The sequence below is a fragment of the Olea europaea genome, unplaced genomic scaffold, assembly GCF_002742605.1.
Source record: "Olea europaea var. sylvestris unplaced genomic scaffold, O_europaea_v1 scaffold889, whole genome shotgun sequence".
Taxonomy (NCBI): Eukaryota; Viridiplantae; Streptophyta; class Magnoliopsida; order Lamiales; family Oleaceae; genus Olea; species Olea europaea.
The window spans coordinates 6,914-22,316 of NW_019267356.1; the positions used below are offsets into that span (position 1 = coordinate 6,914).

General features: G+C 34.2%; 1 protein-coding gene across 1 annotated transcript; it reads right to left on the bottom strand.

The window, feature by feature from the left end:
• Positions 1–5,230: 5,230 nt before the first annotated feature.
• Positions 5,231–9,333, bottom strand: LOC111392135 (cytochrome P450 81E8-like). The gene is made up of 3 exons (XM_023017396.1): positions 8,928–9,333; positions 6,437–7,458; positions 5,231–5,984 (listed from the first exon to the last, which is right to left on the bottom strand). The coding sequence occupies exons 2-3, from the start codon at positions 7,334–7,336 to the stop codon at positions 5,364–5,366; spliced, it is 1,521 nt and encodes a 506-aa protein (XP_022873164.1). The 5' UTR covers positions 7,337–7,458; positions 8,928–9,333; the 3' UTR covers positions 5,231–5,363.
• Between the last annotated feature and the right edge of the window lie 6,070 nt (positions 9,334–15,403).

Consider the following 15,403-nt stretch of genomic DNA (forward strand, 5'->3'; position numbering starts at 1 on the left):
AATCTGTACCTTAAATTGACACGAAATTGGAGAAATATTGAAGACGAGGATGGACGTTGAACAACCGAGAAAGGTTGAAGAACAAAGAACATATGATAACGTTTGGAAGGGATGATTTATTAGTAAAGGAATCCTTTTCCTTTTGTCCAAGTTAGGATAGATTTGGAAATAACTCTTTTATAGTGGATAAAATTGAAAAGAAACTGAAAAACTGTAAACCATCGATTTGGTGGGTCGAGAAATGCAAATTACATTACACTTGTTTTCTCAACCTCTTATAAACGGCGTCAGTAAAAAATAGTTAAAATCCATGCTTGAAAGCAGAGAAAGTCAATAACGTACGGTTACGAAAATATATATTTTTACATCATTTTGGGAAATATTTTCTAAGGAATAATCAGTTTTCTGACCATCTTAACTAATCTTCTACATATTGGACACAACTTGTTCACCTCAACCTTGATCCTGCAAAAGAGCCCTTTAGTATTAGGAAAAGCCATGAGTACAGGGAATTCTCGACAGAATTTTTACTGACACTGACATGGTCGCAAGTGATTGGATTGTTTTTTCTCTTTTCATCTTTCAATCAATTCCTACATGTGTTATTTGTCAAAATTTTCTGTACTTGTAACGTGATTGTTAGTATTATTTTTAGATAAAACCCTCTGTCCCGGCTTGGGGACAGGGTTGAAGATAGGGGCGCCATATATATTGGAGGTTGACATGCGCCCCTCCAATGGAGGGCGTCAGTTCCCAAGCCGGGACATGAAGTAGGGTTCATTATTTTTCTCACTTTTGTTCAAAAGAGAGAGAAACTTTTGCACCATATTTATACCTTGACTATGACAAGTGACACAGTGACCACAAGGAAAAAAAGGCAATTTCTTGGCTCGTCAAAGCAGATTACACAAATTTTGACATCATGTAAATCTCTAGAAGAACTAGATGTACCAGATTCCATGTCTTCTTCGTTTGTTCCATATGGCAATTTAACCACTTTTTCTGTCATCAAAGGATCGGTCTCAGTGCTTTCTATTGTTACTGATTACTCCATTTCAACATTAGTTTCACCATTACATTCTCCTAGATATTTGAAAATTAAAAACACGATTATACCAAGAAATCCTGACAAACGCGAACGTAAATGTTAGGCTTCATATATACATGTTGTAATCAACAATCGAAGATATTTTTATAGCAGTTTTTTTTGAAGTTTTACCTAAAATTGATGCATAGATAACAACATGAACCAGGAATGCAAGCTCAGTCTACCATGCGACGAGATTTCCCTATGATCAAATTTAAATTAGCTAGACTCTTCCAGAAAAGTGGTTTGACTTTCTCAAGTTTGAAGAACAGAAGACGCCACACTCTGTTTTGTTCTATGGACACTTCAACTAGGATAGTGTGTCCATGTCAAATACTTACTCTGTTTGAACACTCTACCATGATCATCTTTTTAATTAGAAATATTATATGCTTTTAACTTGAAATTATTAGTAGATAACAAATATGTATTCATCTTTAGAAGATTTCAACAAGAAAAGTTCATAACAAGTATAATACTAAATTTGAACCATATAAATAAATTTTTTTAAAGAATTTAATCAACGTGTGGACGAATTTTTTCGCGTGAATCCAAGACAGTCGCTCAGGCTAAACTTTAAGCCTTGGTATTTGTTCTTCATGGTTGGGCAGTCGCCCAGTTATATTAACTTTCAAATATTGCGTTTTATTCCCCAAATTTCATTCTCTCGATTCTTAACCTCTTTTTTCATTTCTTCTTCTTTCAATACTCCATGTCTTCTATAAATTGGCCTTCGAATCTTTCACATTTTCATTTTGTCTTTCATGTCAGCTTTTGGCTATTTGCACTTTGGTCCTTGAACTCTTATTTTCTTCCACTTGGTCATTTTCTATTTGTTTTTCCTAGATTCCTCCACGTTCATCAATGTCGTCCTACAAAATATAATTTACATAGAACTAAGCCATACTTCAATATATTTATCAACAATTATTCATATTTTGTAATCAAAATAAGTGTGTAAAGCGCACTTATCATGTCCGAAATGCAAAAGGTTTCATGATTCCATGGAGTTGCTTTATTTTGAAGAGTTTCCTTGTAGAGTGGCTTAAATATTGTTGTCATTTATGTGGTATTTATGGAAGTACAGCTTAAAGACAGTCACCTATCTTTTCTCATAGATTGTTTGAAAGATTGTCGGCTCTGAACAATTGGTTCCATAATACATTTATAGGTTTTGTATGCATACTAAAATTTTAGTGGGGTCTAACTAATGAAGTTCGCATGAGGTCTCGAAAATCATAGGACCAACATAGATCTTTGCTATTATTTTTTTACTTTCACATTTTTTTTTTGGCTCTTTCTTATCTTCCCTTAAATTTTCATTTAAATTAAAAATGGAGTCGCATGAATTTTCTATGACAATATGATAAGAACCAAGCTTGTTGTACAGAAACCTATTTCATAGAATTGTTACAAAACTCTCACAACAGGGGGTTGGATGATTTATTTGGCAATTTTTTATCACCACATGGGGCCCTCCCATGTGAGTTGTCCAGTTGAATCCTATGAAATGATTTTCTGTAGAAAGAGCTTTACAGATATGATAAAGCAACTATTCATTAGGCTCCTAGGTGCTATATCAATATAAAATTTGAAAGTTTCAAATGTCAAGAAAAAAAGTTTAAAAACCTCATCTGAAAATTTTCAAATTATTTATAATATAATCATTTTCTTTGAAAAAAAATTAGAAATCAGATAAAATTAAAAAGCTCCAAACTCGAGTTCAAATCAAACCAAATACAGCTCAAGCTCAAGCTCAAGTTCAAGTTCAAGTTCAAGTTCAAGTTCAAGCTAATCACATCGCTCAAATTAATATCTCAACAAGCCACCTCAAGTTCAACTTGTTCTATGAACTACATTATTAACAGATGTAAGTGTTATGCCCTAAGTTCAATCAATCGTAGAAAAAAATACTTTTGATATATAATTAATGCGATTTAATGATAGATATATTATTTAATTAATAGACAATTAAATTAAATAATAGAGTCCGTAGATTCAAATCTTCGTAATTTGTTAATCACAAGGAGTTGTGATTGTGAGATACAAATTGAATCTTAAATCATTCATGGTCATAAATATTAACAAGATACGGATATCGTTATTACAGATAGACTATCACGTCTGACATTTCTTACTTGTGAAGTAAGTAGCTGATCTCACAAGTTAAAGTGTGGTGACACTTGAACGAACACGTTGATGTTTTGCTGTAGAACAAAACGTTGGAGATCCGCCTAGAGATTCCACATGGATAACTATCTGAGTATCAGTGGTTAATCTCTAACGTTCGGTAGTGGGATTGGTCCTTTGACTTGAAGTCATCATAGTATCTTATATAAGGACAGTCATACTTTGACGGTGTTGGATGTTGCTTTACCAAGAGCCGCTAATACGATATTGTTCGGGTATGTCAAGAATCGTATGAAGGTTGTGAATGACCAATAAATGATTCGTCACTCTTAAATAGTAAGATATTATGATCTGCATTTCATTCAATTAAGTCGATAACGAAATCCTTGGTTAATGTGTAATTAGAAGTCGAAAATGAGTTTTCGACTTATATTGACTTAATAGTGGAGTAAAAGATATGATCGATAATCGAAATTGACACACTTCCATATCTTGTAATTGATCGGATCATATTGACGAAGGGATTATAATTTCATGGTAAACAAACGAGTTGGATTTTGTCATACCACGTGATATTTCCCGTCTCATATATTGCCTTGACACATTGTTAGATGTCAATCTGAGACGATAAGTGTGAATTGGTGATAAACTAAAAGAACATTTTAATTTATCAATTTTGACTAGATCAAAATAATATTTCACGTCATTAGATATCGTGATCGAGAACCTGATTGATTGTACACAAATGATAATTGGAAGATTGTAATTTGTCAATTAATTAATTTAACAATCGTTTGATAAATTAATTAATTGAGTTGATTATTTATATGATTGAATTAATTAATTCACGGACCGAATTTAATTAAATGAGTTAATTAAATATTGGATTGGGTCAAACCAAGCCAGTTCGAGTTTATATAAATATGACTAGAGTTTTTAAAATTTGAAGAGAATTTATTCTTGTTAGCACAGGAAAGAAAACCTCAATCTTACAATCTTATTCTCTGTGTGGATCACTGTTGGAGGCTGGATAGTTGTGGATGGTGAATCAAGATCGTTAGAACAAAGAAAAAGCAAAGAGGTTTGCAGAGTTAGAAAAATATATGACTTTTATCACAATTTCTATCTAAACATAAAGACGATTCTTGGTAGGAATTGAAATTTGTTTTTATTTTCTGCTACGCATGTGAAGTAAATTCCCAACGACAGATACATTAGGCCACTCAATTTTAGTTACTGTACTCATTCATAATCAACGAAGAATTGTAAAGTAAAGACTATCCTAAGTTAAACCATGCCATCATCAATCAACTAAAGACATCTTTGTCTCTTTCTTGAGCTTGGATTGATTTTTGGTGGGGTATATTAAATAATATTAATATTTAATACATAAAATGAAATTAAAATTTAATCATTGTATGTACTTAGTGACTAATCCAATTAAGCAACGTATATATTTGTCTTTATCTATTCCATTTTGGTTCCCTTTCTCTTTGAGATGGCATCACACATCATTTGCACACTTCGGACGGCTCTTTTGGCTAAATGCAGAAAGTAATTCAACTGTTCGACACCTTCTATTTTTCTATTACTAAGAACATAATCACCTCGACAATTGTATGATCTTTGTTGACATTTGACTTTAAATTCGTGTTTTCTTAAAACGTGATTTCTGTCTCACGTAAGTGAAATGATTGCCTTACACGTGGTTAAATGGTGGGCATTGGATGGAGGGTTAATTGTTGTCTCTCTTATAAAAAGATTGATCTTTACTTAGTGTAAGTGAGAATGAGTTTGTGTGCACTGTGGCGAACAAATTGTAAATCTGTGAGGGGGATAGAAATTCGAATAAATCAAAAGCATTAGTATCGAACATTCCTGGCTTGATCTCTTGTATCAGGAGTGTAATCTAACTTGTAGATGCTCAAGGATGACTAAAATTTTATTACAAGAATATTTGGTTCATTTGAGCTCTTGTAGTGGTTAGATGTTAAACCGTATCTCACAATGGGAAAAGAAAATGTGCAAAATATGCATTTAATGTGGGCCACGCCTACAAACACGCTAATAATCAAACCCTTTTTTGTATGCTAGAAGGCATTTCGACGAAATTAAAGAAAAGACAACATTGTCAGACAATACTTGATCAAATTTGAGAGAGCAATCTCAGCATTCCTTGGCGTGGCCTACATTTGGCCAAGAGTGGCTTAGCCTTGGGCATTGTAAGCCCCGGACCTTCACTCATATCCACCAACTCATCACCCTCTCTAGCCCACTCAAAGCACTGAATCAACGACCCCACCACTAGGCCAACGACGTGCATTGCCAAATTCTCACCGGGACACCCCCTCCTTCCATACCCGAATGGCATCAGCACGAATCCATCACGTTGGCCGGGTAAATTAAGAAACCTTTTGGGTTTAAATTTTCTTGGCTCCTCCCACAAGTTGGGATCATTTTGTATAGCCCATAAGTTCACTAACAGCATTGTACCTCGAGGGACTCTAAATCCCCCTACTGTGCATTCCTCGGATGACTCGTGTGGGGGGATCAAGGGGTCCACGGGGTACATACGTAGTGTCTCATTGATAATTCCGTGGAGATAAGGAAGTCGAGGGAGGTCAGAATCCTCGATTAGCCTCAAATTTCCTAGGTAATTGTCGATTTCATTTTGAGCCTTCATTAGTGCCTCAGGGTTGTTCAGAAGAAGTGACAATGCCCATTCCATTGTTGCTACTGAAGTGTCTGTCCCAGCAGATAACATCACCTACATATAAACAAATCTTTTAGCAATTTTATTACTTGCCCAAATTGATAATCTATTATAGTATAGAAATGTTCTGTCACTATCAAACTAAGATGCTGATGTAATTAGTTTCAATAAATAAGTAGGCATATGACTGTCACATTTTCTCAGCATTCTTGATTATTTTAGAAATAATACAAGGAAAACAAATGATTCATGTCAATTTTTCATTTCTGTTTGCGAAGAAATACAAGAAACATCATGTTAGGACTTAGGAGAAGATAATGCTGAGAAAATCAGAGGCCACACTTAAGAGGGGTAAAAATGAGTTGCCTTGTCTGAGCCAGGCCATGCCATGTGCTTGGCAAGGAGCTATCCAGAATAGGGACATCTCGACTCAGTTTACACCTCTACGCAAACTTTCTCCAGACTATAGTGAGTGATAAACAAGGTTACGATTCCCAAAAATTTACCTGCATCAGGCCTCTGATAATTTCATCGTTATAACATTCAGGTTCAGTCTCTTGGAGGGACAAGAGAATATCAATCAGAGTCTTCTCCTTCTGCTTATAAGTTGTTGTACTCCTGTGTTCATCAATTAAGTCTTGCATGAATCTGTCTCTCTTCTCCTTCAATATCTTCAACCTATTTTCAATTTTATCCATTCCTATCCACCTCAAAAGTGGAATGAAATCTCCAATATTTGTTGCACCACTCAATTGAAAAGTCTCAGTCACAATCTCCTTAAACTTTCTTGCTTCTTCCAAATTCCCAGAATCATCACGATCATCATCATCATTGTCATATCGCTTTCCAGCAATCATTCTCATCATGATATTCAGTAACATCACAAAGAATGCCGATTTCATATCCACCGTCTGATATTCTCCCCTTTGGGTACCTCTGATGAGTCTTTTTACCAGTAAATGAACCTCACTTCTTCGTATATCAGAAAACATTTGGATCCGATATGTAGACAAAATTTCAAGGGAAGCTATCCGCCTTAGGTTGCGCCAGTGATCACAATATGAGGCCCAAACAAGGGTGGTGTAGTTGTAACCGAGGTGCTTTCCAGCAAGCAACCTAGGACGGTTAGCGAATATGATGTCGTTTTTGCTGAGGCATTCCTCTGCAGCAGAGGGAGAGGATATGTGGACGACGGGGCGAGAACCGAATTGAAGGAAGAGGATTGGACCATACTTGTTTGAAATCTTGGCCAAGGTTCTATGGAGTGGTTTCTTGAAGATATACAAATGGCCTATTACTGGTAAGGAGAGAAGAGGACTTGGTGGATAATTTTGTAACTTTTTGAGAAAATGATTTGTCAGAAAATAGAGGAAAGGGAAGATGATGAAGTAGAATATGGTTTCCATTGAGAGATCAATTGAACAGATAAAAGTGTTAACTGTTTTATATCTGAGAATTGTCAAACACAGTCTCACAGTTTGTAAAGACTACGTACATGTCACATCTTTAATGAAAAAATGAATCCATCCTGTACAAGACATGTCAAGACTAGTAATAAGAACTTCACGAGATGATAACGTTTCCTAGTTCCAATGCTGGCACTGGCAGAATAATTAAAAGTATACTTATTTATATATGGTCCCTCCTAAATTGATGCTACATTTTTATTTGTTTATTTGACAGTTCACTATCAAAATTGGCAATTTTGTATATGGATGGACACAAATGAAGATTTCTGATTAGCATCTATGCATAGAAATTATATATACACAACAAATATTCTTAACCTATGGTATCATATAATATTAGTTTGTAGTTTTCAGCAAGTATATAATGGTGTTGGATCCATGACGGCAAGGAGTTTATCAGGTTGTGTTAGTTTTTTAGCCAAAAATTTTTTTTTATAAATATTTGGTAACACTTATTATTATCTAAGTAAGTAGTTTTAAAATGCGATTAGCCAAATATCATCCAGACTACACTTAATTGACTGGGAATGCTACACCAGTCAGTCCCTCTTAAGTATATCATATAGACTAGTCCTTAATTGAAATAATCCAAAAGGTTTAGGGCCTGCTTGGAAGTACCAATTTTGGGCGTTTATGATTAGTTTAGTATTGATTGGTTTTAATAACGGTTTTTAAATCGGTCCAATTCAATTTTTTTATGATCGCAGGTGTTCATGCCAGTTTACGCGCACCTCAACTAATCCCACAAGGCGCTGAAATTTAAGCTGGATACTCACCTCAATGACCTTGAGGTGACTAGAATTGGTAATCATTGGAGAGCAAACCCAAGGCCTGATCGCTGAACTACCCCTCATGGTTAAATTTGTCCAATTCATACTTGGGAGCTGTTGAACAAATTTGTACTTCTCTTTCGATCATGAAGGTTTTCATTGATATGTAACGGGCCAAGGACAACGATCTCACTACAGATTGAAATGGCCATAAAAGTCACTTTTATCCCAAGATAGTTAATTAAACTAAATTAGTCAACAATCACATTGGCAATGCCAGATCAAGTCACAATTGATGGAATTGATCACGCAACGAACTGCAACAATACTGTTAAAGCCGAGATGTAAGAATATGAATTTTATTCCGTTTCCTGACCTATTTAACTTCCTGCTTCTCAATTATATTTTAAATCCCATACTAAATTATGGAAAAACTTTGCTCCTATTTCAGTTCCAACTCAGTTTCAGGGAGCACACGCAGGCTTTTTGACAAACACTTGAACTGCACACAAAACACTTGCAAATTTACCCACAAAGAAACACAAATACATCCCATATATATAGATTGAGTTAACCCATAAAGAGGAGGCCAATGTTAGACTGTTATTACTCCCTTTTTTCATTGCAATTAATGCATTATAGACTTCCACGGAAGCTATAAGAACTTTCAGATTGCTCAATAGAAACTACACAATTCCAATTTACTCACAGAAGGAGACACTGGGGGAAATAAAGTACTATATTAACAGAATCTGTACCTTAAATTGACACGAAATTGGAGAAATGTTGAAGACGAGAATGAACGTTGAAGGACCGAGAAAGGTTGAAGAACAAAGAACATATGATAACGTTAGGAAGGGATGATTTATTAGTAAAGGAATCCTTTTCTAATAAAAACTGAAAAACTGTAAACCATCGATTTGGTGGGTCGAGAAATGCATACCAAATTACATTACACTTATTTTCTCAACCTCTTATAAACGGCGTCACTAAAAAATAGTTAAAATCCATGCTTGAAAGCGGAGAAAGTCAAGAACCTATGGTTACGAAAATATATATTTTTACATCATATTGGGAAATATTTTCTAAGGAATACTCAGTTTTCTGACCATCTTAACTAATCTTCTACATATTGGACACAACTTGTTCACCTCAACCTTGATCCTGCAAAAGAGCCCTTTAGTATTAGGAAAAGCCATGAGTATAGGGAATTCTCGACAGAATTCCTACTGACGTTGACATGATCACAGGAGATTGGATTTTTTTGTTTTTTCTCTTTCCATCTTTCATTCAATTCCTACCATGTGTTGTTTGTCAAAATTTTCTGTACTTGAAGCATGATTGTTAGTATTATTTTTGGATAAAACCCCCTGTCCCAGATTGGGGACAGGATTGAAGACAGGGGCGCATGTCAGGGACAGGCGCCCTTTCAATAGGAGGGCATCATGTGGCGTCCATGTCCCTGACCCTATCCCCAAGTCGGGACAAGGAGCAAGTTTCATTATTTTTCTCACTTTTACTTGTTCAAAAGAGAGAGACTTTTGCAGCATATTTATACCTTGACCATGACAAGTGACACAGTGACCACAAGTAACAAAAAGGAAATTTCTTGGCACGTCAAAGCAGATTACACAAATTTTGACATCATGTTAATCTCCAGAAGAACTAGATGTACCAGATTCCATGTCTTCTTTGTCCTTCCATATGGCAATTTAACCACTTTTTCTGTCATCAAAGGATCGGTCTTAGTGCTTTATGTTGTTACTGATAGCTCCATTTCATCATCAATTTCACCATTACATTCTCCGAGATATTTGAAAATTAAAAACACGATTATACCAAGAAATCCTGACAAACGCGAAAGTAAATGTCAGGCTTCGTATATACATGCTGTAATAAAAAATTGTAGATATTTTTATGGCAGTTTTTTTGAACTTTTACCTAAAATTGATGCATAGATAACAACATGAACATGGTATGCAAGCTCAGTCTGCCATGCGACGAGATTTCCCTATGATCAAATTTAAATTAGCTAGACTCTTCAAAAAAAGTGGTTTGACTTTCTCAAGTTTGAAGAATAGAAGACGCCACACTCTATTTTGTTCTACGGACACTTCAACTAGGGTAGCATGTCCATATCAGATACTTACTCTGTTTGAAGACTCTACCATTATCATTTTTTTTAATTAAAAATATTATATGCTTTTAACTTGAAATTATTAGTAAATAACAAATATCTATTTGTCTTTAGAAGATTTCAACAAGAAAAGTTCATAACAACTATAATACTAAATTTGTACCATATAAATGAATTTTTTAAAGAATTTAATCAACGTGTCGATGACGTGTCATGTTTGAATTCTTTTGAAAAATTTGCGTGTCACCGTATCCGACACATGTCGTGTCGGTGCATCATAGATGTCTTACATTATTAATTGTAGTAACGTTGATACATTTAGTATTTATAAAAACTAGATGTCTGCTTTCGATGGAAGATCAACATTCATGATCGTGAACATAATACTGGTTATGTTCCTAGACAGTAATTTTTGCTTCCCATCCTAAACACATGGATTCACCATCAATCATAATTAAATAACTTCTAGTCTCTCATTAGGTTCACATTTAGAAATGAGTTGGGTATATTTACTACATAGTACTAGATAAGCAATGGCGGACACAGATATTGTGAGTTAGGGGGGATGCAATCAAACTTGCAAAGAACATAGATTTACGTTTATCTCGAATATCATCAAGTTTACATCCTTCTTATTTCCAATATCATTTTCATCGCTTTTATCTCGAATAATCCTTTCATCAACATTGTGATCATCAAACGAAAAGGCATATTTACGTTTATATTATTTTTCCATCACAATCAATGAAAACAATCAATTCAAGTAAAAAATACGAAAATCACAGCAAATTCTAAATGTTACATTATCAACCGCATTTTAGTTCAAACAAAGAAAAAAATACGGCAAGAACTCATTACCCTAAAATTTTTAAAACAAGATAGAAATTGGAGCACTTAAGCGGATCCCCAAGTTTATTTCATAGGAAAATACAAAAGAAATCATCAAAAAGAAATAATTTCCCAAAGAATGAGGCTTCAAATCTGATTTCTACAACAAAAAAAATTAATAATAATAGAAATAAATAAATAAACTGAATTTTCAGTTGGTGGGCCACTTGACCCACCAGGACCCATTGTGGGTCCAGCAGTATAGACAAGATTGGATACTATAATGGTCAATATTTTTGCTTATTTTACTTGTTCAATAGTGTCAAATGATATACAATTAACTTTTTTTGTTGTAAGTTACATACCAGATGTAGGTTCATAGAATGTGAAAGAACTTGTGGATGTTGGCACCAGTTGTTGGAAATTTAGTATAGTGGATAAAATCGGATTCATTCATACTGTATATGCAATTTACATATTGAATTTATGCATACTATATATGTAACATATCGTATTTACGTACACCATATATACAAATTATCGTATATGCATATTACTGTATTTATAGCTTACCATATATATCATACCGTATTTACAACAACATACCGTATTGTAACAATTTACCATATATGCAACAGCATACCATATTTGCACAGCATACCGTATATGCAAAAGTTTACCGTATATACAACACCACACTGTATTTGCATAGCATATCAATTTTGCATATACTGTATATGCAGTGAACAAGATAAAATATAACAGATTTGAATTGCAATGGAATAAACAAATTAATCTAGTTGGCTAATAACACAAATTAATTTTTAATAAACATAAATAGAACGACAACATAATAAATTGTAAATTATATGAAACACATGAAATATTAAATAACGGACGAACTTTCAACCCGAGGTTTGTGTGAGCCCAGTTTCCTTAAAATAGATTCGCTCCCTCATCATTAATACTTAAGATTTAATTCGAGCATCTATTTTTCAGGATACAACGGTAAAAACCAGTAGAATTCGAGCACTGCAGAAACTACTCTGACGAACCGACTTAGTATTCGAGCAATATCACTACCACGACGTTGGACAAAAACTATATGTGCAGACAGGACAATACTGTATATATAGATGAAGAGATTTTCATGTGTGTCAGTGTGTGTTTTCTTGTTTTTTTAGAATTACTGGAAAATGAGACTTAATATAAGATAAATCCGTTTTGGTTTTTGGTTTGTGTCACAATACGCTGATCCGTCTAGGACTAAATAGGTAACTGTAGAATTGAATTTCAGAATAGATTGGCGTTCCCTAAACATAGCTAAAAAGGAATCTCTATGGCAATAAACATTGGAGTCATTTCAGTTTCTGTTGGAGTTTTAGCAGTTTCAGACACTCAAAAGTCAGTTGGAGAAAGCGAAAAATAAAAAATAAAATTGCAAAAGTAGACACTCCATATGGGCCAATTTTTACTCCGTTTCGGTCCAACATTCGTGAACGCAAGTCACGTCTGCACACAAGTTCAAGGTCCGAAGGCTATTTCGGTCCATGATTTGCACCCTCTGCGCGTGCACGTGGAGTGAGCCTCTATGCTTCACATCATTACGTCCTTTCAAAGTGTAACCATATATAAAGTGATTCATACTTTCTTCATTTTCCTATGTGAGACAAATCCTATTTTCCCATATAAACCATCTTCAAATTGTCAACTTTGAGCTTCAATTTCTTATTCACCCAAACTTCATTTTTGGCAAGTAAATATATGATTTTGATGCTCTTGCGGACGTGAACACGGTTTAACTTCTATATTCCAAATTGGACCAACAGGTTCCATCAAAAATTGTGCCAAAAGTGAGTTATTTACTCATTTTTTCCAACTATCAACCACATGAATGAAAATTGGGAGAGACACAAGACTTGATGATAGAGTTCGACTATTGAAGCCTGCATAGGACAGGTATGTATTACCCTTTGAATCTTCCCTTGTGAAAGCATATTTAATTTACTAGTTGACCAATAGACGTGTTGTCATTGAACTGTTCTGCCCTTTATGTAAACAATGATATATTCCACATAGGATTCTTTCTAACACAATTCAGTTCTCATTATTATCTTCGTTTTGACCATGAACATATGCCTGGTTCTATGAGAATTCTTAAAAATTGAGCCTCACACAATTCTCTTAGAAGTGGCCCCATTTCTCTCTCACATAGATGATTTCTTATTACAAGTAATCAGTATTACTTGGCTCGATTTTCGATGCATAAGAATTCTTATATCCATTTTTTACGAGCAAAGGATAAAGGCCAAGTAGTAATCAAGCAATCATTAAAAGCCTATTGCTTATCCTTCATCCTTACGGGCATCACTGTTACATCATAGGAATGGACAGATGGTAAAACTCTACAGTAATTTTATTAAGTCTTTACAATTAGGTTGTCCCTTTGAATCTAGATCTTGGGATTTTCAGTCAACTAGGTTAGGTTTCCTTTGTAATGTCTTATTCATTTAAGGACTTAAGTTCCATTCCTTTCGATAATTTTCCAACTAACTCTCTATTTAACCCTTTGATTAGCGGATCCGCAATGTTATCTTTTGACCTTACATAGTCAATAGTGATAACTCCAGTTGAGAATAGTTGTCTTATGGTATTGTGTCTACGATGTATATGTCTGGACTTACCATTGTACATGTTACTCTGTGCCCTTCCTATTACTGATTGATTTTTATAATATATGCAAATTGCTTGCACAAGTTTTAACCATCTTGGAATATAAGTTGCACAACCATTCCGTCTCTTTACCATATTTATTTAGAGCTATAAACTCAGATTTCATCGTAGATTTGGCTATAACTGTTAGCTTAGAGGATTTTCACGATATGACAGCACCTCTTAATGTGAAAACAAATTTACTGGTGGACTTTGAGTCTTTTAAATAAGTTATTCAATTAGTATCACTGTATCCTTCAATGGCCGCTGGATATCTGGTATAATGTAGTCCATAGTCACGAGTATATCTTAAGTATCTTAGTATTCTTACTATTCATTTTCCAGTGATCAGCTTCTAGATTACTCGTGTATCTACTCAGTTTACTAACTGTGTAGGCTATGTCTAGTTTTGTACAACTCATCAAGTACATTAGACTTTCAATAACTTTCGAGTCAAGTTAGTATCATCCTTATTGAACTTTTCTAAAATTTTGTCCACATAATGTGACCGATTTAGAATAAGCACATATGATACTCTTGAGATTTTGACTCCAAGTATAACATCAGTTAAACCCATATCTTTCATGTCAAATATCTAATTTAAAATATTTTTAGTGAATTTAATCATCTTATTGTCACTATCAATAATAAGCATATCATCAATGTAAAGACATAAAATAATATAATCATCTTTAGTGACTTTGACGTAAACACTTGTCACACTCATTGATTTTAAATCCATTCTACATGATATTATCAAAATTTTCATTCCATTGTTTGGGTGCTTGTTTCAAGCTATATAGTAACTTCACCAATTTACAAACTTTCTATTCTTGCCTTGGTGACGAAAACCCATCGAATTGTTCTATATAGCTTTCTTCTTCTAAATCTCCATTTAAAAATGCAGTTTTAACATCCATTTAATGTACTTTAAGATTTTGCAAAGCGACAATCGCAAGTATTACACTAATAGATGTTATTCTCATCATTGGAGAATACGTATCAAAGTAATCAAGGTCTTCCCTATGTTTGTAACTTTTATTATTAATCTGGCCTTGTATTTTTCTATAATTCCATCCGCTTTCATTTTCCTTTTACAAATCTATTTGTAGCCTAGCAGTTTGCTTCCTGGAGGAAGGTCCACTAGCTCCCATGTATGATTTTGTAGTATGAAATCTATTTCACTTTTAATGACATCCTTCCATTGAGGTCCGTTCGAGGAATTCACAGTTTTTTGATAACTTTGAGGCTCATTTTCTAGCATATATGTCAAAAAATATGACCATACGATTTTTTTGTCCTTACCCGTTTGTTATGTCTAACCTCAGTCTCTTCTTCTAATCCTTCGTCGTGACTATTTTCAGTCATAGCCTCAAATTTTTGTTTGGAAGAGCTTGCTTCCTCTTAGGACTTATAATGGAAATACATGTTTAAAAAATGAAGAATTTCTTGATTCCAATATTGTGTTTTTGTGTATGTGGGATTTTAGAATCATACACAAGAAATTGATAAGCACTGCTATTGTGTGCATAGCTAATGAGGATGCAGTCTACTATT